Here is a 25,000-nt window from a genome sequence, read left to right as displayed (position 1 = left end):
GCCAGGTGTGAAATCCTAGCCTTGTAGACAAGCTGTGGGCCTCAGACATAAGGTGGGACATGACAAGAAACCAGCCTGGGACAAATCTGTCCACACTGGAAAGGCCCTAACACCTGGAGCCAGCCTGAGGCCTTCTACGGTTAATGTCACCAGAGACCAAATAGGGGGCCACTTCAATTCATTCTGTGCTGTGATTCTAGGTGCTGAGCATGATTGTTCCTACTGCACAGATGGGGAAACTGAGGCACTGAGCAGTCACAAAATCTCTCTGGGAAATGCCCCCGCAAAGCCCAGATTTGAGCCCATTCATCCCTCTGATAACCACTGAGCTCTGCCTGTATGGAACCGGTGCCAGGCACTGAAGATGTGTCACATGTCTCCAGAGGCATTTTCAGTCCCTACAGGCCATGTGACCATTGCTTGACTAGACATGGGGATAAGGCTTTGGAAGCATCTAAGGGAAGTAGTCTGGGAAGGCTTCTTAGAGGAAGAGTTACAGAAGCCATGACTCAAAGGGCAGGCAAGAGTTCTCTCACCCTGAGGAGTTTCCTGAAAGTCCAATGCCCCTGGCACCGTGTCACCTCCTCGGGTGGCGGTATTGGGCTGGGAGCATCTGTGGGCAATGGGGAATAGAGAAGAGCCCTGCTCTCACAACCAAGAAGTGGTTGGATCTCCTGGAGACTCAGTCCCCTCCTAGCCAGACCAGAGAACCCTGACCCATGCCATTGGGTTCTCATCTCAAAGTCCAGCCCAAGGAGTGACAACAAGTTATTTTTAGAATGGCACGGCTGCATGACAATCACCATGTGACGCCCAGCCCTGTGTCAGGAGCAACCCAAGGCTCAGGGATCAGCCGAGGGTCCAAGACCTTCATCTCTTGCCTATCATTAAGTCCAAGACCAGTCTTAGGAGAGGTACCCAGGGCTTTGGCACAGACCACACTCGCTCCTGGGGCAGGTGGGCCTGTGGGAATTCACCTCCCTGACGTCATCTGAGGAAAGCAGAACAGAGCTGTGCCCTGGCCCGGGTTATACTCCCTGGATATCTCCCTACCCCTCACAAGCCTGAACCTCTCCTCACAGAAGCCCTGAAACCCAGCACAGGGTTCTAGACCCTGCTCCCAGCTGCCCCAGGTTGCTTCAGCTTTGGGCCCAGCCTCTGCTCTCAGTTTTAAAACCAGTGTCCAGGGCCCTCGGGCCAGGCCTGGCATTGCAGACTGACTTTCGAAAGCAGGCTAGACTTCTGAGCAGATTCCAGCTCAGTCTCTTAGCCTCAGACCAAGGCAAGGGCTCAGGTCAAGCCTGTGGTCAGCCAAGGACCTGCTGCCTAGTTCCCCACCCCCACCCCCACCCCCATTATGATGAAGGATTTGTAAATTTGAAAAGACGCCTTTTACTCACTGCTGTATGGGCCTAATTTGCTGGCTTTAGCCCTGAAGTCTACCCTGGTGGAAGTTAACTAGCCTTATTGATTTTACACTGGTGGAGCGCTGGCTGAGGGCTAAATGTCACGTATGAGTTATTACCAGTCACCCTCACAACAGCCACATGACATAGGTGTGAGCTTAAGCCCAGCTGCTCTGCACTGGGTAATAGGGTCAAGGCCGCTTTTCCTCGTTCATCATCCAAGAGGCATACACTTCTTGGAGCCAAGTCTGGGGAAAGTGACTGTGAAGCTCAGTCTGGCTACCTGGACCTCCCCACCCCACCCCACCCCGCCCTCAGAGGAGTTAGGCCTGTGCACAATGCTAACCCTGGAAGTGTGCTGAAGGCATGAGGGTGGACAGAACAGCAGCTTCCATAGTGCACTAGGCTCAGTGTGGCTCATAGGCCCTTGGGCCATGCTGAAATCAATGTCCCCATTTTGCCCTTGAGGAAGCCATCTTGATCCTGACATGCTTGTGGTACTTGGATGCCAGTCTGGGCTCTTTCCCAGCCCTCAGGCACATGTGTCGACTGCCTCAACTTTGCTGTGGTGCAACACAGGCCCTTCAGACCCCCATACATGCCTTCTCAGCTTTTCTCAGGCACGCGTGCACTCACACACGCGTGTGCACACGTGTGCATGCACACGCATACATCAGCATGCATGTGCTCAAGTTTTCATGTGAGAGATTCACGCACATTCTCATGAGTTGGGACTCACACTCGCCTCAGACCTGTTACCCACCCACACGCATCCACTACTTGCCGGTGCGGCACACAGGCCCCCACACCTTGGAGAGGCTCTTTAGCATCCTCAGATGCATATCCTCTGCCCAGAAATGATTCAAACAAACAACTTCAGAGGTAAGAAGTATATGCCCAAAACGGCATGGGATCTCTCTGAGTCCCCGATTCAGGCTTTCCCAGTTTAGTGTCAAGATGGCTTTTCTTTGGTCCCTTTGTTCATTCATCATTAAGCAAGTACTTCCACACCACCTTGGGGCATGGCTGATGCCAGCAAGGTCTGAAGGAGGTGACAGAGGAGCCCAGACCTGACCTCAGAGGAGGCAGGTCTGTGCTTAGTAGTGCAGGAGAAATGTGACAAGGGCCTAGGGGTGGGACAGAAATCCCAGAGACCCTTGTCCAACAAAGAACTATCTTGGAGAGGACCAAGCTAGGAGGGTTAGCGTGTTTCTTCTACTAAGGTTTTTGCAATGGCGTCAGGCTCTAGGAGCCCGGCAGATGCACTTCCTACGCTCACTCATGCCTCTCTGTATCGGGGTGGATCATAAATGGCTGGAGAAGTGAACATTTGAGCAGATTCTCAGCAGCTAACAGGCTGTGGAGAGAGCATTACAGTCATAAGGGATGGCTACTGGAGGGGAGGGGAGGGCAGGGAAGGCATTTCTGAGGAGGTGCAGTTAAGGCTGGGCCTGGAGGTTGAGAAGGGAGCAGATTTGTGATGATCAGGGAGAGAGCTGCCAGGGGATGGAAATAATGCAAGTGCTTGGGGCCAAGAGATGATACCATGACCCAAAGGGTCAGGGGAGGCTGCTGTGTACACACAGCTGATCGTAACTGGTCCCTACTGAGGAAGGGGTTCTTAACACCGGGTGCCACTGACATTCTCCGAGGGGACACAATGGTGTAGAAAGAAAGATAAGCTGACACCCAGAAGAAAGAAAACCAGACAAGTTAGGGATCTGAGGTACCTCAGTGGGCTAGAAGCAGGAGCGAGGTGGACAGAGGCAGGGACCACGTTTGCCTAAGGAGCTGGCATGTTTGGGAGCTGCTGTGAGGGCTCTCTGTAACTCCTCTGTAAGTTCTATGCTCTCCCTCCACACCTCGCTCGTTCTCCAGGTACGAGGCCCGGTTCCAGCAGAAGCTCCTAGAGTACACCGACTCCAACAACATTGCCTCTCTCTTCCTCACAGCAGCCAACAGGTGGCTGGAAGTCCGCATGGCAAGTGCCACCCCCACTGTGGGTTCTGGGGCAGGGGTCCTGTTAGAAGTGTGGAGCTGGAACAAGGAGCAAACACAGATGCAGGGCAGGAGAGGGGATAGCTGATAACGAGGACCCAGAGCCTCCCTGTTCTTCAGCCCTGTTAGTCTTACCATATCTAACCTGCATCTTCACCCCCAAATATCCCAGGGGTGTTCCGGGAATGAGGAGAGTGGGAGTTTGCAGGATGTAGACATTGAGAACGGAGGAGGTCAGGACTAGGAAGGTAGCTCGGCTGAGAGGGTGCATGCCTGGTATGCCCAAAGCACTGGGTTCGATTCCCACATCATGTCTGGAATCCCTGCACTCTGGGGAGAGCAGTAGAAAGATGCTAGGTTCAAGGTCCTCCTGGGCTCTGAGATCCTGTCAGCATGAGGAGGAGGAAGCCGGCAAGCATGTGGGCCATGCGACATACACACGAGGGCTCACCGGGCCGGCTGGTGGAGCACCTTTCCTCAGGGAACGTAACCTTGAAGGGAACGTGAGCTCCTGGGCCTCAGCTTCTGCCAGTCTCTTGTGCGGCTGCTGCATAAGTGTGGGCTGGGGCTCAGGCTGGCTGAGCTGTTCTCTGCCCCAAGGGTGAGACAGGATGAGGTACCTGTGGCTCTGACCCACAACAGCCCCGGGGCCAGCTGCTGTCCTTCCTCAGGAGTACATCGGAGCATGCGTGGTACTCATCGCCGCTGCCACCTCCATCTCCAACTCCCTACACAGGGAGCTCTCAGCCGGCCTAGTAGGCCTGGGCCTCACCTATGCCTTGATGGTGAGTGGCGGCAGGTGGGGCAGGGAGGACTCAGATGCTGCTCTTGGGCATCCGGGGCAGTTTCCTCAGCTGAGATATGAGAGAGATGGTGCAGCCCCACCTAGGCTAGGCTGGGTGGATAGCAAACAGGCGATGGGTACGGACCCACCGTAACCCTCTCACGGCTCCAGGCTGCCACTGTCCACAGGCAGTGGTGGGCAACAAAAGGCTCGCAGGGGTCCCTAGTCCATCCCAGAGTTAGCAGAGCCATCCTGAAGGCTAAGTGGCAAATGGGCACCGCTAAGCAGTTGTGACTGGCTGCACCCGCACCCGTACCCCAACCCCACAGGTCTCCAACTACCTCAACTGGATGGTGAGGAACCTGGCAGACATGGAGATCCAACTGGGAGCTGTGAAGCGTATCCACACACTCCTGAAAACTGAGGCAGAGAGCTATGAGGGGCTCCTGGGTGAGAACCTGCAGGGGTATCCCCGATGGAGGATGGCGGGTGACCTTTCTGGACGCTAGGGGTGGCCAGTATCTGGTGGCTGACCCCCAGCTTGGCCCTCAGCACCATCGCTGATCCCCAAGAACTGGCCAGACCAAGGGAAGATCCAAATTCAAAACCTGAGTGTACGCTATGACAGCTCCCTGAAGCCCGTGCTGAAGCACGTCAACGCCCTCATCTCCCCAGGACAGAAGGTCAGCTGGGGTGGGAGCCCATCGGGTGGGCAACAGTCGGCTGTGGCCCTCTTCCTACCCTCGGGCCCCATCCACCACAGGGAGTCATCAAGGACTTCCTTGGGGTAGAGAGCTTTGCCAGGCTTTGTCCCGCCCTGCCAGGGGTCCCTGGCTCTCCCTGCTGTCTACTCTTGACCTTCCGAGTGGAGAGAGGGTCGCTGCCCAGCACTCTGTGTCCCCACATCCCTCATTCAGCCCCTCTGACATGTCCGTCTTTCCGTGCCTTTGTCTCTCTGCTGGTGGTGTTGCCTTGTTATGTCCAACCTCGGGAATATCTGCCCCTGCCTGTCTTTTCCACCCTGGTCCTTCATCACTATTTCAGTCCCTGTATCAGTCCTCTATGTAACTTTCTCTTGGGACTCAAGAGCCAGGAAGCAGTAGGATCCCGCGTGGCCCCACTGCAGCTGGAGAACTCAAACGCATGCCCACATAGCGCACTCACCATCCCGCCGTGTCCCGCCGTATACATGCTCACAGAAGCACACCAGGGCCCTCGCTCCCTGACAGCTACCAAACAGGATGTGGGTCTTCCCTGCAGACCTAGACCAAGGCCTGTGCAACTAGCAACCCATGCTTGCACTCTACCCTTGGGTCGCCCAGAGAGCCCTCCCTGAACCCACAGGAGACAAGCTCAACCCTGGTCCAGCCTGGCCAAAGAGGAGCTGGTTGGGAAACCAAGACTAGAGGAGAAGCTGTGACCCCCACCCCCCGCGCGTGCGCACACCCCAGGGCCACAGCGACACTCCTGCTTCTCTGCTTCCAGATTGGGATCTGCGGCCGCACAGGCAGTGGAAAATCCTCCTTCTCTCTCGCCTTTTTCCGAATGGTGGATATGTTTGAAGGTGATTTGTGTGTTAGCTGTCACATACATGCACACCCACAGCTACCAGGCAAGATCCGGGCGACCCAGCAGGCTTTCCCGTATCCTCACTGGGATCTGGGTCCCAGGCTGAGCCCATCCCAGCACCACCCCCACCTGGTGGCCCTTGACCTATGACATCATCTCCATACAGGGCGTATCATCATCGATGGCATTGACATCGCCAAGCTGCCGCTGCACACGCTCCGCTCACGCCTGTCTATCATCCTACAGGACCCTGTTCTCTTCAGTGGTACCATCAGGTGAGACCCCAAACTCCTCCTGCCCCAGCCCCAGGCCAGCTTTGCTCTCTGCACAAGATGGGGAACAGTCTTCAGAGGAAGGACTCCTTCGCAGCTTTCTTCATTAGGCTTAAACAAGCCCCTGTGGGTCCCCCACACCCCCTCTTCCAAATACTTCCCTCCTCAACAGCCCCTCCCAACACTAGGTTCTCCGTCACTGCTTTGGGGATGAAGGTGAACCCCATTCCCTGAGGGCTCTCTGTGCCTCTCCTCAGATTCAACCTGGACCCAGAGAAGAAATGCTCAGACAGCACGCTGTGGGAGGCTCTGGAGATCGCTCAGCTGAAGCTGGTGGTGAAGGCCCTGCCAGGAGGCCTGGGTGACTGCTCCTGGCACAGATGGGTTTGGAAGGGAAACATCGCACCCATGGCTAGGATGAGCCCTGAGCTTGGAGCCCTAAGTCTAGCTAGAATTCAGGGACCGTGCAGTTCCACCTTTTACCATACAGGGGTTCAGAAGTCAAACAATTTGCTAGGGTCACACAACTCAACCAGCTCAGTCTAGCACATGGGGATATTCAGGGTCCCTATGAGACAGATTGCACGTCCCCCATAGTACAGTGTATTTTTAGCCCTGCCTTGCCCTGTCTGCTTGCCCTGTGGACAAGTGTCACAGTGAACATTGGGACAGAACGTGGCCATTGGTAAGGCTCCGCCCCAGTCCAGGGTCAGTCAGAATCATGGTGGAGGCGCTGTGAGGCTAGCCAGGCTTTAACAGAGCTGGTTCACCACTCTGGCCAAGGCTCTACCAGGACTGCCCAGAGCCCCAGCAGTTCATAGCACCAGGATAACAACTGAACATTGTATCCACATGAATCCCTGTTGTGTCAGAAACGTCATCCCTGCACACACAGACACATGTGTGTACCCTTCCATGGGGCTACTCCACTCACAGGCAGAATTTACTCAGTCCTGACCCTCCCATGTCTGCTTCCAGATGCCATCATCACGGAAGGAGGGGAGAATTTTAGCCAGGGCCAGAGGCAGCTGTTCTGCCTGGCCCGGGCCTTTGTGAGGAAGACCAGCATCTTCATCATGGATGAAGCAACTGCCTCCATCGACATGGCTACGGTTGGTCCTGGGGTGGCATGTTAGGGAGAAGTTGGCACAGAGGGGTCTTAAGCCTCAAGTTGACATTCAATTCTAGGGCTATGTGGCAAAGGCAAGTCCAGCCTCCAAGTATTGGGCACCTGGTCAGTTCTCTGGGACTAGAGCCAGAGAGAAGACGGGCGTAGAGATAGGAGTGGGTGTAGGTAGGAGCTGGGCCACCTGGGACCCATGTCCCCAGAATCCCATCCATGGAGCAATTGAGCCACCGGCTGCTACCTCTACCCGACAGGAAAATATCCTCCAGAAGGTGGTGATGACAGCCTTCGCAGACCGCACCGTGGTCACCATCGCGGTAAGGGGCCTTTGATGTCCTATGTGGAGGCCATCAGAAGGGAAAGCTTACCTCTGGGAAGGTACCAGCGGACTGACCCCTGTAGTCAGGAAAAGATCTCAGAGCGTCCAGGTCGGGAGTCTAGAGAGCTGGCATGAGGAGAGAGCAGAATTTGGGGCTGTCTAGATTTTCACTTTTACTTGCCTCAGGCCTTCTCCCTATTCTCTGGATACAAGATACACCCTCCCCTAAAGCCCTCTGGGCTGGGCTGGGGCTGCTTCCCATAAGAATGGGAGCCTGTGGAGGGAGGGAGTCTGTAAGTCTTGATGCCTGGGGGGCTGGGTGAGGGGGAGCAGCAGCTTGATAGAAAGAGAAAGGCAAAGGGTTTGGATCACAGCCACCCCAGGCTGGAGCCACCACCTCAGAGGACACAGCTGGGCTATGTACAAGGAAGGAAAGAGGCCGTGGTTTTGATCCCCAGCACTGCAGAAACGGAGGTGGTGACACTGGAATCCTAGCCCCAGGGAAGTAGAAGACAGGAGAGAGCAGAGGGTCCCAAGAAGAGGGTCATCCTTGGCTACTTAGCTTCGGGTCTGCAAAGCTGCACGAAAAAGGAGGCATGGGAAAGAGGAGGAAGAAGAGACATGGTGGCCATAGATCTCCTCCAGTGTGGAGGAGGATAGCAGTCCTCGGCTGCGCTGCCCACCATTCTAACCAGCCCCTCCTGCCCACGCAGCACCGCGTGCACACCATCCTGAGTGCAGACCTAGTGATGGTCCTGAAGAGGGGCGCGATCCTGGAGTTCGACAAGCCGGAAAAGCTTCTCAGCCAGAAGGACAGCGTCTTTGCCTCCTTTGTCCGCGCGGACAAATGACCAGCCAGCGCCAAAGTGCCACCCCACACCTCACCTGCTTGCCTAGGATTTCTTACTGTAAATCACTTGTAAATAAAGAAACTAATTCTTTGCTACTGGAGGCCCTGGCTCTGTGGAAGGGGCAGTGGTGCCCCATGGGTGCAGGCTACCAGCCTGCCTTGGCACCAAGCAGACTCAAGGAGGCCAACTCAACAGAGGCAAAACCGTACTCCTGATCTGTGTCAGGTGGTGTTGGTTGGCGGCTTTGGTTTCTTCTGAGGTCTCTCTCCTTTGCTTTTCACTGTGCCCTCACACCCTCTCAATCTCCCTCCCCTCTCCCCACCCCTCCTCAGTGTTTGTCCTCTAAGTCACTAGTCATATTGGATTAGCCACTGCCCACAACACCAGTGAACCTTAATAACATCCCCATGGGCCCCGCCCCCAAGTTCATGAACTAGAGGCTGCAACCTATGAATTTAGGGATGGAATTCAGTCTGCAGAAAGGGTAATGGCTCAGGAACAGCCATCGAATAAGGGAGCAGTCTCTGTCCATCTGGGGCTCACCTGGGTTATAACCATGGTGGGGGGGGTCTGGCACAGGTCCCCAGTAACAGGCACTCGACATGGCTCAAGAAAGCATTTGGATTCACTGTGGCATGTGACAGGCCACCTATGACAGGAATGCTACTTCATGTTTCTGACATCAGATGGTGTCTCCATTTCTCTGAGTCTGGCTTCCTTCTCTCTGTCCAGTGGCAGAGCTGGTAGTAGCTTTCTTTAGCTTACACCCTGTCCCAGAAACAACCAGAAGGAAAATGAGGTGCTCTTTTCCAACACTTCCAGCAAAGTCCTAGGACTGAATCCCAGTGGATTCACCGGGTCTCATGCCTACTCCCACCCAATCAGGGCTACTCTGCTGCCTAGGCCAGCGGGTCACGCGCCCACTCCCACCCAATCAGGGCTACTCTGCTGCCTGGGCCAGCGGGTCACGTGCCCACTCCCACCCAATCAGGGCTACTCAGCTGCCTGGGCCAGAGGGTCACATGCCCACTCCCACACAATCAGGGTTACTCTGCTGCCGAGTCACGTGCCCACTCCCACACAATCAGGGCTACTCTGCTGTCTGGGCCAGCGGGTCACATGCCCACTCCCACACAATCAGGGCTACTCTACCGCCTAGGCCAGGATCTCATGCCACTACCTCTGCCTCCCTCCCCCATCTCACAAGCATTCAGAAGTGGGAGGAGGGCAGTCCCTGAAGTCCCTGTACAAGTCAACCATTTGGTAGCTGGTTGAAGATGCCAAGGATCAGACACTAGGATTCCAAAACAACAGCTCATCCCAATCCCATTTGCATCAGGGGACAGGAGTATAACCCTCTCCTCAGCCAAGAAATAGCAGGTGCTCATTTGCATACCATTTGGTTATAATTTGCATAGTGCCTGCAGTACTGGCTTATGAGACCCTGGGGTTGCAGACCTGGGAGTCTTAGGTCTTCATCTCCCAGGGCTGCAAGAGCTCTATAGCATGAGAAAAGTTCACAAGTCACCAGCGGGAGCCCAGCACAGGCCGGTTTTTGAAATGCCAGGAGTCAGAGCAACTCAAGGGAGAGCTCAGTGAGGTCTGGCAGGCTGCCTGGGAAAGGCAAGATTCGTGTCCGGTGTAGGAGGGAAGAAATTAGATAATCAGAGAGGCAGAGGGGTGGGGAGGAAGGCAGGGATCCTGCCGCTACAGTGGAGGAGTGGAAGTGAGCTTGTCCACTTCCTCACAGAGGGGATAAAGCAGCAGCGGGGTATCACAGACCCTTAATGCTAGGGCAGTAAGTGTGGGATAGGCCTCTCTGGGAAAGAACACAACACAGTGTTTGGGGAGATAGCTATGAGCCAGTGGGGGAATCAAACAGGGCAGGCGGCTGTCTAGTTAGGGCTTCATTGCTGTGAGGAGACACCATGACCAAGGCAACTCTTATAAAGGAAAACATTTAATTGGGGCTGGCTTACAGTTTTAGAGGTTTGGTCCATTATCATCATGGCGGGAAGCACGGCAGCATGCAGGCAGGCATAGTGCTGGAGAAGCTGAGAGTTATAGATCTTGACAACCAGGAGAGACTGTTCCTCAGACAGCCAGAAGGGTCTCTTCCACACTGGGTAGAGCTTAAACCTAGGAGAGCTCAAAGCCCATCCCCACAATGAACCGCTTCCTCCAACAAGGTCACTCCTCCTAATAATGCCATTCCCCATGGGCCAAGCATTCAAACGCATGAGTCTACAGGGGCCAAACCGATTCAAACCACCACAGAGGCTGAGCCCTTTGGGCAAGACACCCAGCTTCCTCTCCCTGGGCCAGGGACTAGCTAAGGTTGGACCAAAGGGCAGACCCTAGCCTCTCACCCTGAAGTTGCCTATGTAGGCCCCACAGTTCCTTCCACTCTGGACTTCAGGAGCAGACACGGGGAGGGTTGGGGTACTCTGCCGTGCCAAGGGAAGGAAGCAGCAGAGGAAGAGCAAGGAAGTCTTCTAAGAATGCCCGAGGTCATCCTGGCCCAAATCCCTCCATGATGATCTAATTAATGGTCTACCAATTCAGATTTGGGTCCCTCCACTAGGAGGGCCATCTCTGGCTACCGTCATCAGAACAGACTCTTGCATGTGTAAATCAAAGCCTGCCTCTACTCCACTCTGCTTGCACTACCCCTTGGGTCAAGCAAACCTACTAGTCCTTCCTCCTTTACCCCCAGGGACTTCTGCAAAGATGTCCAAAGTTCCTGGAGCCCTCTCCAAGGGTCCCTTTCTTATGGCTAAAGGTTGAAGTGGCCTCAGAGATTTCTTGTGTAACTGTGTCTTTAAACTTCCTATTCTTGACTCAACCCATCTTACCTTCCCTGCCTTAGGCATAATGTCACTATAGTCCAGCCCTCCCTCACTCTTTGGAGTGGGGTCCACGTAACCTCTGGGTAGCTCTGAGAAGGAGAAAATGCCATCCGAAAGTCCACCGCTCAATATGAAAATGTCCCATGGTGGCCCGTTGTCCCAGTGCCGCTATTTCTCTAGCTCCAGCCTCAAGCCTTCACTCCAGCTACACAATGGGTAGAGAGGTCTGTCTCAAGGATCTGAGCCCCAGGACAGGCCGTTACAGTTCCAGCAGCCTCCAGGAGCCACTCTCCAGTGGTGTCTGCAATGGAAACATGGTGCCTGTTGTTGACCATAACCTGGGTCACCTACTCTAAACCCAAGCTAGCCCTGAAACAGCTGCTGAGGCCCAGAACTACCCCTCACCCACCCACACACACCACAACCCCCCAGGGTTAAGGGGAAAAAACAGGCTTAAGGTCCTCAGAGTACAAAACAAATGATGGCAAAACAAACCCTCTTAAAACTCAGGGACGGTAGCCAGAGCCTCGTTGTGCACTTGCAATCCCAGCACTCTGAAAGTGGAGGCAGGAGGATCAGAAGTTCAAGGTCATCCTACATACCAAGTTTGAAGCCATCCTGGGCTACAAGAAATCCTGTCTCGAAAACGTAAATAAGCAAATAAATAAATAAATAAATAAATAAATAAATAAATAAATAAACGTAAGATAAAAATAATCCTCAAAGGGAAGAAGAATCATCGGTTGAGAAGTTCTAAGGCTAATGTTTCTCTCACGCCAGCCCTGGCATTGATGATGTAACCGCTCGCTGCCTTCTTTCACTGGGAATGAAGTGCTGTGTGAGAGGCAGGTAAGACTCAACTATGGACAGGGGAGAAATAGAAGTCTGGGCTATAAAGGCTGCTGAGCCAAACTAAGAGAATTTCACAAAAGCAACTTCTTTAGAGCCACCCTCGGTTTAAAGAAAGCTCTGTGGCCTGGGAGAGGATAGTGAGCAAGCGAGGGCGGGACGAGAATCTTCTGTGGGCGGAGCTTGCGCCTAGGCCCGCCCCTACCCCCTCTTGGGAGCCGATCTGGCGCCCTCTGGCGGCGGAGGCTGCACTTGCTCTCAGGAGCCCCCCGCCCGCAGCTTTCCACCCCCACCGCGCACGGGTCGGTGCCCGAGGACCGGCTCACAGACACACGCCCGGGAAGCCGGCCGGGAGTGAGCACCCGAAGTGGGAGGGGGCAGGGAGGTGGCCGCAGCTTGAGCAGCACGAGCAGGTGCGGCGGCGACAGGCGGGGTGGGGACGGAGCGGCGGCGGGGGCTGCGGGCGGTCGGTAGGACAGCAGGGAGGCCGCGACACGGAGCCAGAGGGGTCTGGGCGGCGGGGGACGTGGGGATCCCGAGCGTAGACGGTTGCAGGGTGACTCGAAGGGCGCGGGATCCCAAGGAGACAAAGAGGACGAGAGCTGGAGAAGGATCGGGAGAGCGGTGAGGGCTCTAGGGCAGGGGCGGGATGGGAAATCCGGGGCACACCTGGAGAGGAGACTGGGTCAAGAAGTAAGGCTTGTGCTTGGAAGGGACAGGGGACAGAAGTGGGTGAGGCCAGAGAAGAGCGGGGGTCGAATGAGGGCTGGTAAGTTGGAAGACCCGGAGGTAATAAGTTCTGAGGTGGTTTGAGAGGAAAGGCTGGGCCGGGGAAAGGGAGTTAGAGGGAGGTCCACGGGTGGTGAAGGATAGCTGAGTGGAGGATCCAGGGCCAGGTAGAGTACAGGCTGGGTCAGGGGCTCAGTAAGCAATGAGCAGGGGGCGTCGGCATCTGAAGCTAGTATAAAAAGAAACAGAACCAGCTGGGGGGCATATCAGTCCAGAGGTTGGTGCAAGCTTGAGGAGAGGGCTCAGAGAGGGGGACCCTACAAAGAGGCCCTAGGCCAAGCCAGTGTAGTGCCTCCCCCATGGGGGAAACCCCTTCCTGGGGCCAACGGAGCCATGCTGTCCCGAAAGGGCATTATCCCTGAGGAATATGTGCTGACCCGGCTGGCAGAGGACCCTACAGAGCCCAGGTACCGTACTCGGGAGAGGAGGGCCCGCTTCGTGTCCAAGAAAGGCAACTGCAACGTCGCCCACAAGAACATCCGAGAGCAGGGCCGCTTCCTGCAAGATGTGTTCACCACGCTGGTGGACCTCAAGTGGCCCCACACGCTGCTCATTTTCACCATGTCCTTCCTGTGCAGCTGGCTGCTCTTCGCCATGGTCTGGTGGCTCATCGCCTTTGCCCACGGTGACTTGGCCCCCGGAGAGGGCACCAATGTGCCCTGCGTCACAAGCATCCACTCCTTTTCGTCTGCCTTCCTTTTCTCCATCGAGGTCCAGGTGACCATTGGTTTCGGCGGGCGCATGGTGACAGAGGAATGTCCCCTGGCCATCCTTATTCTGATCGTGCAGAATATCGTAGGGCTAATGATCAACGCCATCATGCTGGGCTGCATCTTCATGAAAACGGCACAGGCCCATCGGCGGGCAGAAACCCTCATCTTCAGCAAGCATGCCGTGATCACCCTGCGACATGGCCGCCTGTGCTTCATGCTTCGCGTAGGGGACCTCCGAAAAAGCATGATCATTAGCGCCACCATTCATATGCAGGTGGTGCGCAAGACCACCAGCCCGGAGGGCGAGGTTGTGCCTCTCCACCAGGTGGACATCCCCATGGAGAACGGTGTGGGTGGTAACAGCATCTTTCTGGTGGCCCCACTCATCATCTACCACGTCATCGACTCCAACAGCCCGCTCTACGACCTGGCTCCTAGTGACCTGCACCACCACCAGGACCTGGAGATCATTGTCATCTTGGAAGGTGTGGTAGAAACCACAGGCATTACCACCCAGGCCCGCACCTCCTATCTGGCTGACGAGATTCTGTGGGGGCAGCGTTTTGTCCCCATCGTGGCCGAGGAGGATGGCCGCTATTCTGTGGACTACTCCAAATTCGGGAACACCGTTAAAGTGCCCACACCACTCTGCACAGCCCGCCAGCTTGATGAGGACCGCAGCCTGCTGGATGCCCTGACCCTCGCCTCGTCGCGAGGGCCCCTGCGCAAGCGCAGTGTGGCTGTGGCAAAGGCCAAGCCCAAGTTTAGCATCTCTCCGGATTCCTTGTCCTGAGTTGCGGTCCCTCAGGCCCCCACTCACTTAGGTGGGCACATGGAAAGTGAAGTACGGTATGTAGAGTGCTGGGGTGCGAGCCCCTCGGCCAGATGAGGGTCTGGCGTGGGACAAGACCCTCCTTGGCTCAGCCTCCCCGCCGCTGTGTGCCTGGGGTGTTACAAGATACTTGTCACTATGCTATTTCTGGCCCCAGCAGGAGCCTGTACCGGGTTATTTTTGTTCCTGCTCCTCCCGGGCTCAGCTCAGGACTGGCTTACCCTATGTCCCTGCCCAACGATGGGGAGGCTATAGAAGGTTCAGGGGTCCTAAAGCTAAGGTCTGGAAGGAAGCCAGTCTTGGTCCTCCACGATTCATCCTGCCACAAGCAGGCAGGTAATTGGGCAAAAGCAGCCCCCAAGTTGGGAGCCTATTGCTGTTTCTGTAGCCACTAAGAAATACCTGGCCAGGCCCCAGCCCTGTTCGTGCCACGCTAAAGAATCCTGCCAGCCAGGGAGGAGGTGGGTGTCAGAGCGTGGGAGCTGAGGGGCCCACACAGCCACGACAGGATAAGTTTACCTAGGCTCTCCTCCATATGGCCGGCTTATGAGAGAAAGGGGGACAAGAAGGAGGCAAATGATTGGAGACCTTGATGGTCCCGTTCAGACGCGTGTCTCTGTCCTCTACCCTTGACTCCAGCCTTCTGCAGAGAGAGTGGGGACTGCTGCCCTGTTTTGTCCCCCGGAGAGGCTGGGAAGTGGGGCATTGGGCAAACACTGAGATACCTGGCTGAGAGGCCGAAAAGGGTCCTGTGAGTGCCATACAAGATCTACTTCAGGCAAAACTCTGCTCTTGGCTCCCCATGGGCAGCTGTCACTTTGTCTGGGGGACACTGGTGGGTAGCAATGCCTTGTCTAGGTTGTCAGAAAAAGAAATATTGGAAAGTTCACCCTGGTGAGGGAAAGGGAGGTCTCCAAGGCAAAAGGCCCTTGGGCTTGACCTGAGCCCGGACTCTCAGAGCAGTGTAGTGTCCTCGCCCAGAACCCCACTGGCCCGTCGTCAATAAAGCCTCCCATCTGTGACCTGAACTCTGGGCTTTTCTTGCTGGGGAGGCAGTGGGCATGCCACTGGGGGGAAAAGGCACTGTCAGAGTCTGCCACCTAGCATGGCCCGGCAGGCAAGAGGCCAGAAAAGCTACTTAGACTAGCTCCTCCGTTTCCCTCACCTCAGGAGGCCATCATCCTTCCACCTCAGGTTCCACCCCCCCCCCACTCTCAGTCTGTCTGGCCAACTCCACCATTTGACATCCACCAGACATCATAGTCAAGGGCCTGGGCTGTCTCCTGACTCTGCTGGAAGGCTGAGGTGCCCATGGGGAGGGGGAGGGAGGCTGTAGGCCTCAGGGGTATTGATTGGCTCAAATCCTGGCTCCAGCTGAACCACCCTGTGACCCGGTTGTCTCGCCCATGTTAATAGTCCCTACCTCATTAGGTTGAGCAGGTGAAAACACATGTATACTTGCTTCGGAAGTGCCTGGTCTGTACACAAGTGCTCAATAAATGTCAACCGTCGTGATCGCTGCTGAGCTAGCCATGTGATGGGAAAACTAAACCTAAGACAAAAAAAAAAAAGATGTTTTTACACTGCCTCTGGGTGATGTGTCGCTGTCTGGTCTTACTCCCCGCATGGTGCCCCTCTAAGCTCAGACCTGGTCTGCAGGGGCTGCTCTTCCTGTGTGCCCACCTCATTGCGGTCCGCCTGCCCATCGCCTGCCCCGCCACCCCTCAGGCAGGCCAAGAAGGGTTGTGATCGTTCTCTACCGTGTGAAATATTGTGTAGCTCCCTATCTCCTGGGTCAAGGGTGGCATCCTCTATCGATATCCATAAAGGCCCAGGTCAGCAATGCTCCTTGGACCATTCCTGGAGAGAGATACCCTTCTCTCCTCTCTGGGCCTTCTTCTTTGCCGGTGTTTAAGGGTCTGTCTCCCCATCTCTATGTTCATGTCTCCCCCAGAGCAATGCCTCTGGAGCTGAGTGGATGCTCGATGAAAGAATGAATGGACAGGTGGGTGCGTTGTGAGCATGTGCAGAAACCAGGGCTGTGGCTGCAGTGAGGCGTGAGGATGGCTGCCCCTAGATCAGATAGGGTATGTCTCAGGATGCTCCAGAGGAAGGGATGGGCAAGCCAGGAAGCTGCTGCTACCAGTCTGACTTCTAATCTACTCTCTCCTGCCCTCCTTCATCTACACATAGTCCCCAGTCCTGACTCCCTCTTAACAGACTGGCATGCTTCCAGTTTAGCGCCCTCAGAATCTCCCTAGTGCTGGGGGGGCAACAAGTCAGGTGCAGTGTTCACTCTTGGGGCTCACTTTAGCTCTCCTTGAGGCCACAGGGAGGAGCTAGAGTCACTTTGTAAGACTTGCTGAGTGGCCTCATCCATGCTATCCCATCGAAATAACCTCCCAACTCCCAGAGAAGCAGCTGTTGTCTGATGCCCGTAGAAATGAGGCTATGGCGCCACCTGCTGGCCACAGTGAGACCTACAAGAGCCCAGAAAATCTGGGCTGCTGGTCCAATTTCCACCCCACTGTAAGAGAGATCCCAGGCCTTAAAGTTTAGCTCAGGGAGAAAGAAGAAAACTCCAATCCTGAGGAGATAGCCAGTTGCCTCACTACACAAGAACTAGAGAACAATATGCCCAGAGAAGCACATAATTTCCCGATTTGAAAGTGACAGCAGGGTCACTCTGCTAAGTGACAATCTCAGGTCCACGATACCCTGGCCATCACAGGTGGGTCTACTTGCATTGGTGGCTTCACACAGGTCTCAATGTCCCCAGACTTCCAAGGTGACAATGTCTTACAGCTTTGAGTCTGGAGGTGGCTCTGAGGAAAGGGTGGATTCTGCACTGCTGCTGGTCTGAAAAGTCTGTTCTATTCCTGCTCAGGAGGAGCTCGAGACAGGAAGAACACAGAGATCAAGGCCAGAGCTGAGACCAGGGGTGGAGGCTAGACTGACAGCCTCTCTACCAAGCCCACCTGCTTGGGGCATTCTATTCCCTCACAGGAAGGGAGACGGGTTTCTTCTATACTTGGTCCTACTCCCACTATTGGCTGGCCCAACAGAATAACCATGAGGACCCAGACTTGGCAACCTGAGTCCAGGATGTGATGCTCTACCTTCCCCTGACCTTGATTCCTCGCAAGTCCTGGTGGTAATAAACAGGATGTTAGACCACGGGCCAGGCTCTGCCGATTTCAGCTTCCCATCCCCCGCATCATAACTTTGTCCGTGCCTCTATAAACGCCCCCCCACAGTGCCCGCTACAGAGATTTAACAAGTGGTGTGCCGTGATGCCTTAGTTCCTTTTTCCTCAAAGAAGTATGCCAGGCTCCCCCGAGGCCAAGGGCTGCAGGCAACCAGGTAACCAACCACCCCACATGAAGGACACTTATCAAACAAGTCCACTCTCAACAATCAGCAGTCAGAGACAACCAACCGGCCGTGACATCCCATGGCTTACCTGTGTGACATGGGACCTTGCTCCCTTCTCAGAAATCTGTAAGAGAAAAAACCCCGCTTTGTCTCGTCATGGTCCCCACCAGGCTGTCTGTCTGTGACCTCGATAGTAAGTCCACTCGCACTCGTTCACTGGCATAGAGGATTCCAGGGTACACTGAAGAGCAGCTGAGACATCCAGCCTTGTGGACTGGACAACTTCTGGTCTCTTGGACCTTCCATTCACAAGTGGCCATTGTTTGATTAGCTGGACCACAGCCTGTAAGGCAGTCTCATAAATGCTCATTCTCTCTCTCTCTCTCTCTCTCTCTCTCTCTCTCTCTCTCTCTCTCTCTCTCTGTCTCTCTCTGTCTGTCTCTCTCTGTCTCTCTGTCTCTCTCTCTGTCTGTCTCTCTCTGTCTGTCTGTCTCTCTCTCTCTCTCTCTCTGTGTGTGTGTGTGTGTCCCTATCTCTCTGTCTCTGTGTGTGTATATGGGGGGGGCATTCTCATAAATACCCTCTGTCTCTCTCCCTCCCTCTCTCCCTCTGTCCCCACTTTGTGTAGGCATTCTCCTAAATTCTGTGTGTGTGTAGGCATTCTCATGAATTCTCTCCCTCTCTCTCTCTCCCTCCCTCCCTCCCTCCCTCCACGCCCCCCATGTAGACATTCTCATAAATACTCTGGGGAGGGCACATTCTCATAAATTCTGTGTGTGTGTGTGTGTGTGTGTGTGTGTGTGTGTGTGTGTACTTTACACTCACACTGTTAGGAGGTCCCACAACCACACCAAGCTATACAACCCTATATATATATGCAGGGACCTAACTCAAATCCACACAGGGTCCATGATTGTCACTTCAGTCTCTGTGAGTTCCCATGAGCCCTGCTTAGTTGATTCTGTGGCTCCTGTTCTCATGGTGTCCTCAACCCCTCAGGCTCTTAGAATCCTTCCTCCCCCTTTTCCAGGGAGTTCCCCTGGTTTTGCCTGCTGTTCTGCTCTGGGTCTGGTGCCTGCATCTGCTCACATCAGTTGCTAAATGATGCCTGTCTGATGACAATTGGGCTAAGCACCAATCCACGAGTGTAGCAGAATCCTTTGACTCTTTTTTTCCTTTTTTCTTTTTGTTTTCCTATCATATGCGGTTCTACTCTGGGTTTCTGGGCAGCCAAGGCTCTGGTTCCTGGCTGTCCATGCAGGGTCAATAGTGGCTCCCTCTGCTGGTGTGGGCCTCAAGTTACATCAGTCATTGGTTGGCCACTTCCACAAATTCTGCATCACCATTACCCCAGCCCATCCTTCAGGCAGGACAGATTGGAAGTCAAAGGGTTTGTGGCTGGGTTGACGTCCCAGTCTCAAAGCTGGGAGCCTTGCTGGTTACAGAAGATGGCCCTTTGGAGCTCTGTACTCCCCATGACTATGAGACTTCACTAGGGTCACTCTCATAGATCCCAGGGAGTTCCCCCAAAACACCCCTCAATCCCAGTCATCTCTCCCTCCACCCCCAAAGCCTGGACCCTCCTGTTTCATCTCCATGCACCCAAGTCCACCTGGAAATCCATTCAACTTCCCCTTGTCCAAAATCAGGTGTGGGGACTATGTGGGGGGTCTCCAATCCAAGTCCATTGATCAACTTGTGTTTCTATGACCGTACCTTGTGGTTTGTATTACTACAAGTCTGCAGTGTATCTTGAAATCAGGGATGGAATACCTCCCGGTTTTTCTCATCTTAGAGGATGGTTTTAGCTATCCTGGGGTGTGTGTTTGTTTGTTTTTGTTTTTTCACCTGAGGCAGGCACTGTAGGTCCCTCTGATCAGTGACCGTTGTTAGTGTCTGGGGAGTACTTCCCTGAGCTACCACTCTAGTCAGAGTGTATCGGTCTTTTCCTGAGTTATTAAGGGGATGGAACTCCGAGAGAACAACACCTACCTCTGTCTTCCCTGCTGAGCCAATGAAATGCCTTCTAACCCAGCAACAGTGCGTGTTTCCTTAGGCTTTTCCCTTGAGCCAGACTAGCATGATGCGGACACACACTGCGGAAACCTCCATCCCACAGGGCCGGCGGGAGGGAGCAGTACCTCTTACCTGCTGGGTCTTTACGTTTGGGGGTGCACGGGGTTGGGTGTTTGTGAATGGGCGTTGCTGCTTCAGGAGGTTAGGAGGTCTGGGTCAATGAAGGCTTGATCCTCCTCAGTGGGGTCTCTCAGTGGGCAGCTCTCTCAGAGACAAGGAGACGGCTGTGCTGAAGAGTTTATCACTTAACACAGGCTAAAGTCATCTAAGAGTATGGAGCCTCAATTAAGAAAATGACTCCAGGGGGGAGATTAGCACCGGCCGTCACTGCCCTGGCAGGTGTTGCTATGTTAGAAGAGTGTGCATACCACAATGGCCTTCTGAGGCCATCCCCCAGAGACATGTCCTCTCTCAAGCTGGATGAGTATCTGTCCCCAAGAGTCATGCTCACTGTTCTCATAGTGGTCTCCGTGGTCTCCGTGGTTACACAATCTGCACCTCCCAGTACAGTGGCAGAAATGCTGAGCTCCCTTCAAAGAATGTTTGGCTGCCTGTCTACGAGCCAGCGTGCTGAGAAGGAGTGACTCCAGGAGGCAGAGCCTGCTGCCACACAGATTCCTGAAGCCTGAGATGCCAAGCCCATCGTCACAGGCAGGGTGTCCCTTCCGGAAAGTACAGATGTTAGCATGGACTTGCCGAAGAAAGCCAAGGACAAGACCTGTTTGCTCAAATTGCTTCTCCCCTGGACTTGATGGAAAGTAACTGTTTTGTTCGGATACTTGTGGATTCGATCCGACATTGGTTGGACAGTACCAAAAAACAGCATCAAAAAAAGAGGTTAAAATTGGTCCACCCTATTGTTTTCATGTTCTAGTCAAGTTTTATTCCTCGAAACCAAATAATCTTCATGAGGACCTAACCCAGTACTTATTGGTCCTTCAGCTAAAACAAGATGTTCTCAGTGAGGAATTAGAGGGCAAGCAGAATTTGACGACTATGACCTTTCTGAGCCCAGTCCTGAACTTGTCTCTGGATTCAGGTTACTGTCAGTTCAGATTGAAGACATGGAACTGGCTATTTCTGAGTCATGGAAGGAATATAGAAGTCAGACACCAGCACAAGCTGTAACCAATTATCCCAATACAGACAAATGGCTAGACATGTGTGGAACCGATGTGCATGTGGTCAAGGCTGCAGATGGGAATGACTAGTTCAGGCTTAACTCCAACAGGAAGCTTTGTGTTTGAAGGAGAGACCAAATGGGCTCATTGTTCTGGTCCAAGCTAACCAGGTTGGATTTTATGAATAAATTAACCGTAGTGGTGTGGAAGGTGGTGGTCAGGAGGAAACACAAGATAACACCATTGTTTTTAGGCTGGATCATCCGAAGGCCTGAAATACTTATGGAAATGCTCTCTGGAGCACCTCCCAGACCCTGTCCAAAAACGTTCACATTGACCAGACTCACTCAGCCAAGATCCCAGTCTCAATACAGTGGAAAAACAGAGTATCAGACCACAAAACCACTAAAGCAAGAAGATGGACAGGCTTTGAAAGAAGGCCGAGCGGGCAGTACTCCCAACCTACCCACGAGAGAAAGTCCAATAAAAAAGGATACTCTTCGTGTTCCTACAGTTTCAGCTCAGGACAGTAACTCCCAACCACTGCGAACTGCAAGGTCTCCTGTGCCTGTGAATCCTTCCTCACAGTCGGGTCTTGTGCTTGTGGGTTAGAGAATCTTCCATAGAACTCTGCAGCAGACCATCATGACAGGAAACAGATCTCAGCTACTGGTGAGCTCTCTCAACATGGTGGCCCCACCCAAGACTGCACGTAGGAAGAACACCGACTTTGTACCCGAGCGCACAGTAAAGACTACAGGTGTCCACCATGATGCTCCTGGTTCTAGGAACTGTTATGCGTGTTGGGCCATGCAACCCCATCATCTAGAGTGATAATGTGTCCCGTGTCTTTTATAGAGGATTGACACCTTTAGGAGTATTGGGGGGCATTTATTTCATACTGCGTCACTAGCTTCACAATGCTGGGACTGACTTCTCCTGTGGGAGGGACGAGGATTTGGAGGATCTCTGAGCCGTCACTGACATGGCAGGTATTGCTATGCTGGAAGGGTGTACACACCACAATGGCCTGGGGAGGGGTGTCATGATTTTAGCATTTAACACATTCCTCCTCGGAGCATCTCTCAGGGGGTTCATGTTTATGACAAACACCATTTGTCATTTGTCATCTTCTGCATAGCATTTAAGCAGACTAAGGCACAGGAGCACACCCTAAGGAGCCACGCTGGTCATGGAATCTCGGCCCTTTGTGCTACTACAGTGACATTGTCCTCATGCACTACCTTGTAACATGACCAACTCACGCCTGATTTCACCCAAGTGCCTGCTACTTTAATAAAATGTACGATAGTTCATTTTTTGATGAACAGATTTGTTACCTCCACTCTAGAAATTGCAACAACAGTGTGATTCACACGCAGAGATAAGACTGGTGATATCTTTGGATGGTTAACTAAGAGTCAACAGAATGCTTACGCTGCGAGCTGGTAGTTCTACTGAAGGCAAGATAGAAAGAAAGCCTTCGTAGCTCATTCCTCTTTACTTCCTCGAAGAAAATCCTTCACAGATAACCCAGGTTTGTAACACCCTCATCATCTGGCCTCATACAAGCTTTAAAACGAGAGAGAGAGAGAGAGAGACAGAGACAGAGACAGAGACAGAGACAGAGACAGACAGAGAGAGACAGAGACAGAGAGAGACAGAGAGAGACAGAGAGAGAGACAGAGAGAGGAGAGAAGAGGAAGAAGAAGGAGGAGGAGGGAAGGGAGGGAGGGAGGAAGGAAGGAAGGAAGGAAGGAAGGAAGGAAGGAAGGAAGGAAGGCAGGCAGGCATACATAAGCAAGTCTGTGAGGCATTTTCATAATTCGTGAATAATGTGGTGTGTTACCAGACAGAATACCTGGTAAGGTTGAGCAGATTCAGGAACCCTGGCAGTTTTCATAATTGAAAGCCACTAATCTACTCCTGACCAGGTTCCTGTCCTGGAATACATGACCAGGACACCCCTTGGAGAGGACTGTGACAGTCATTCAAGTAGGGACACCATGAAGTCCTTCCACATGCAGATGAGGCGTCCCTTACATCTCAGACCAAGCCAATCGAAAGCATCTGCCTCTAGAATGCAAACCACTCCCCAAATGTTTATAAGGTTCCATCCAGAAGGAATAAGGTGCATGAGTCGTTTCACCAAAGACCATCTGAGAGTGCCTGTCTTACTGCACTGTAACAGCCCAGGGAAGAGTTTGCTCCCACGAAGCTTTCATAGTTGGATCTCCATCCAACCAAACCAGCCATCCTAGCTGTCTGCTGCCTCTCTCCACCTGCACTGACTCCGGGCAGCAGTGGCTGCAGAAGAGGTGCGGCACACTGCCTTGCTCTGGCTTCCCCTCGTGGGCCAGGATCCCCACGGAGAGCACCCAGTACACAGACCAACAATGTGGGAGGGCTCAGCCCATTGTAGACGGGGACATCCCAGAGCAAATGATCCTGGGTTCTATAAGAAAGCAACCTGAGCAAGCCATGAGGGGCAAGCCAGGAAGCAGCACCCCTCCACGGCCTCTGCATCACCTCGTGCCAACAGGTTCCTGCCCTGTGTGAGTTAGGTCCTGACTTCCTTCGATAATGAACAGTGCTGTGGAAGTGTAAGCCAGATAAATCCTTCCCTCCCTAAGTTGCTTTGGTGGTGATGTTCAAACACACTTGCTTACACACAGGTCATTTTAAAAGCAGCAGCACAAGTAGTTTGCTGGTGGAATTGTTAGAGTCTCTCATGTGTATCCCCAGCACATAGAAAGACATTGGTGTTTCCCTTTCTATCAATCCTCTACACCCCTCGCTATACTGTGCATGTGCACGATGAGGAGGGCAAGCCATGGGGAGGGTTGTGGAGGTCAGAGGGCAACTACACCAAGTTGGCTGTCAGCCAGGTGGTGGTGGCAAAAGACTTACGGGTTCCAGGACAGCCAGAGCTGTTACATAGAGAAACTCAGTCTGAAAAAGAAGCAAACAAACAACAAAAAGAAAAAACAAAGTAGACTCTCTCCTTCCACATTCACTTGCTTTGCGGGGATGGAACTCAGGTGTCCAGGCTGAGCCACCTAGTTGGTCGAGATAGACCTTCCATTTGCCCCCGATGACACATAGAGACAGACAGGCAGACGGATGGATGGACAACAGATAAACAGAGAGGTATAAATAATTGTTTGCTTCTCGTGTCACGTTCTCCTAGCTAAGACTTCCAGAAGTTTATTGAAGAGGGTGGAGAAAGCAGACTTTACTGAAAACATGATCATTTTCTTTTCTAACCAATACATCCACAGGTATGCTCACACACAATAGATAGATAATTAGATAGATAGATAGATAGATAGATAGATAGATAGATAGATAGATAGCGCTGTATGTTAAATAGACAACAGCAAAAAAAGGAGTCTTTTTCTTTATGTTTTGCCTCCATGTGGTTTGGCATGACCCTAATGCTGGTTTTGTAGAGGAGCGAGATTGGCCGTGTTCCTCAGAACGGCTGTGTTAGGACCCGGTTGACGATCTGGTCCATGTCACCCTCAGGGCCTCAGCGCTACTTCATCTGAGGCTATTGTCGCTGTTGCTGCTGCGCTAATCTCATTGTTCCTAATAAATGTCTTTAAATTATCTCATTTGGATTTAATTATGGTAGATCATATATACCAAGCAATTCATCGAATCCTTTAAAAGTTTCCAATTAGGAGAATATCTTTTTTTTTTTCCTTTCAGAACATCCTAATGACTTCCCGAACTTCCAGATGGCTCCTTTCTCGCCTCTGACTTATTAAAGTGAGGCACTGTTTCCTGCCAGACAATCTAGGAAAGGACTTGTAGATCTGCTTTACAAAGGACAAACCCTTCGTTCCTTGGAATCCTTAATGTGTTCTTACATCCCCCTTTGATTAATCTCTGCCCTAATCTTAGTTCTTTCCAAAGATCTATTTGGGGTTGACTTGAGCTTGTTTTTCCAAGGCCCTGTGGTACATCATTAAGTTATTTATCACAGGAGACACTTAGTGCGGAAACATCTCCTGCAGAGTGTTTGCACTGGAAGTTTTGGCACAATGTCCTTTCATGATTAAGTAT

General features: G+C 53.1%; 2 protein-coding genes, 1 long non-coding RNA gene and 1 pseudogene across 21 annotated transcripts in view; 3 read left to right on the top strand and 1 right to left on the bottom strand.

Moving 5' to 3' along the window:
• Abcc8 (ATP binding cassette subfamily C member 8) overlaps positions 1–8,420 on the top strand; it is an 80,986-nt gene extending 72,566 nt beyond the window's left edge. For 7 of the 12 annotated variants that reach the window (NM_001412033.1, NM_013039.3, XM_087635269.1 and 4 more), the window contains 10 exons: positions 3,285–3,387; positions 4,076–4,189; positions 4,518–4,638; positions 4,741–4,871; positions 5,674–5,752; positions 5,924–6,032; positions 6,287–6,390; positions 7,008–7,141; positions 7,410–7,472; positions 8,188–8,420. In NM_001412033.1, the coding sequence (NP_001398962.1) occupies positions 3,285–3,387; positions 4,076–4,189; positions 4,518–4,638; positions 4,741–4,871; positions 5,674–5,752; positions 5,924–6,032; positions 6,287–6,390; positions 7,008–7,141; positions 7,410–7,472; positions 8,188–8,325 (1,096 nt within the window). In that variant the 3' untranslated portion in view covers positions 8,326–8,420. Of the gene's footprint in view, positions 1–3,284; positions 3,388–4,004; positions 4,190–4,517; positions 4,639–4,740; positions 4,872–5,673; positions 5,753–5,923; positions 6,033–6,286; positions 6,391–7,007; positions 7,142–7,409; positions 7,473–8,187 lie in introns of those variants that run through there. The other 5 variants (XR_015670095.1, XR_015670093.1, XR_015670137.1 and 2 more) reach the window with 3 other exon arrangements.
• A 1,847-nt stretch (positions 8,421–10,267) lies between these two features.
• Positions 10,268–12,133, bottom strand: LOC148007347 (uncharacterized). Its single transcript, XR_015646384.1, has 2 exons — positions 11,670–12,133; positions 10,268–11,475 (listed from the first exon to the last, which is right to left on the bottom strand). It is a non-coding gene; the product is annotated as an uncharacterized LOC148007347 (long non-coding RNA).
• A 220-nt stretch (positions 12,134–12,353) lies between these two features.
• Positions 12,354–15,943, top strand: Kcnj11 (potassium inwardly-rectifying channel, subfamily J, member 11). 8 transcript variants are annotated; one of them, XM_087594236.1, is made up of 3 exons: positions 12,354–12,436; positions 13,161–13,219; positions 13,391–15,943. In XM_087594236.1, exon 3 carries the CDS (start codon positions 13,407–13,409, stop codon positions 14,316–14,318), a length of 912 nt encoding a protein of 303 aa, XP_087450362.1. In that variant the 5' UTR covers positions 12,354–12,436; positions 13,161–13,219; positions 13,391–13,406; the 3' UTR covers positions 14,319–15,943. The 8 variants fall into 8 exon arrangements, with proteins under 8 accessions (XP_087450362.1, XP_087450345.1, XP_087450382.1 ...); XM_087594247.1 differs by lacking the exon at positions 12,354–12,436 and adding an exon at positions 12,450–12,647; XM_087594219.1 differs by lacking the exon at positions 13,161–13,219.
• A 4,251-nt stretch (positions 15,944–20,194) lies between these two features.
• Positions 20,195–21,635, top strand: Epb41l5-ps1 (erythrocyte membrane protein band 4.1 like 5, pseudogene 1; annotated as a pseudogene).
• Positions 21,636–25,000: the final 3,365 nt, after the last annotated feature.

The sequence above is a fragment of the Rattus norvegicus genome, chromosome 1 (genome assembly GCF_021556685.1).
Source record: "Rattus norvegicus strain SHRSP/BbbUtx chromosome 1, alternate assembly SHRSP_T2T, whole genome shotgun sequence".
Lineage (NCBI taxonomy): Eukaryota > Metazoa > Chordata > Mammalia > Rodentia > Muridae > Rattus > Rattus norvegicus.
This window is presented reverse-complemented; position numbering and strand designations above follow the sequence as displayed.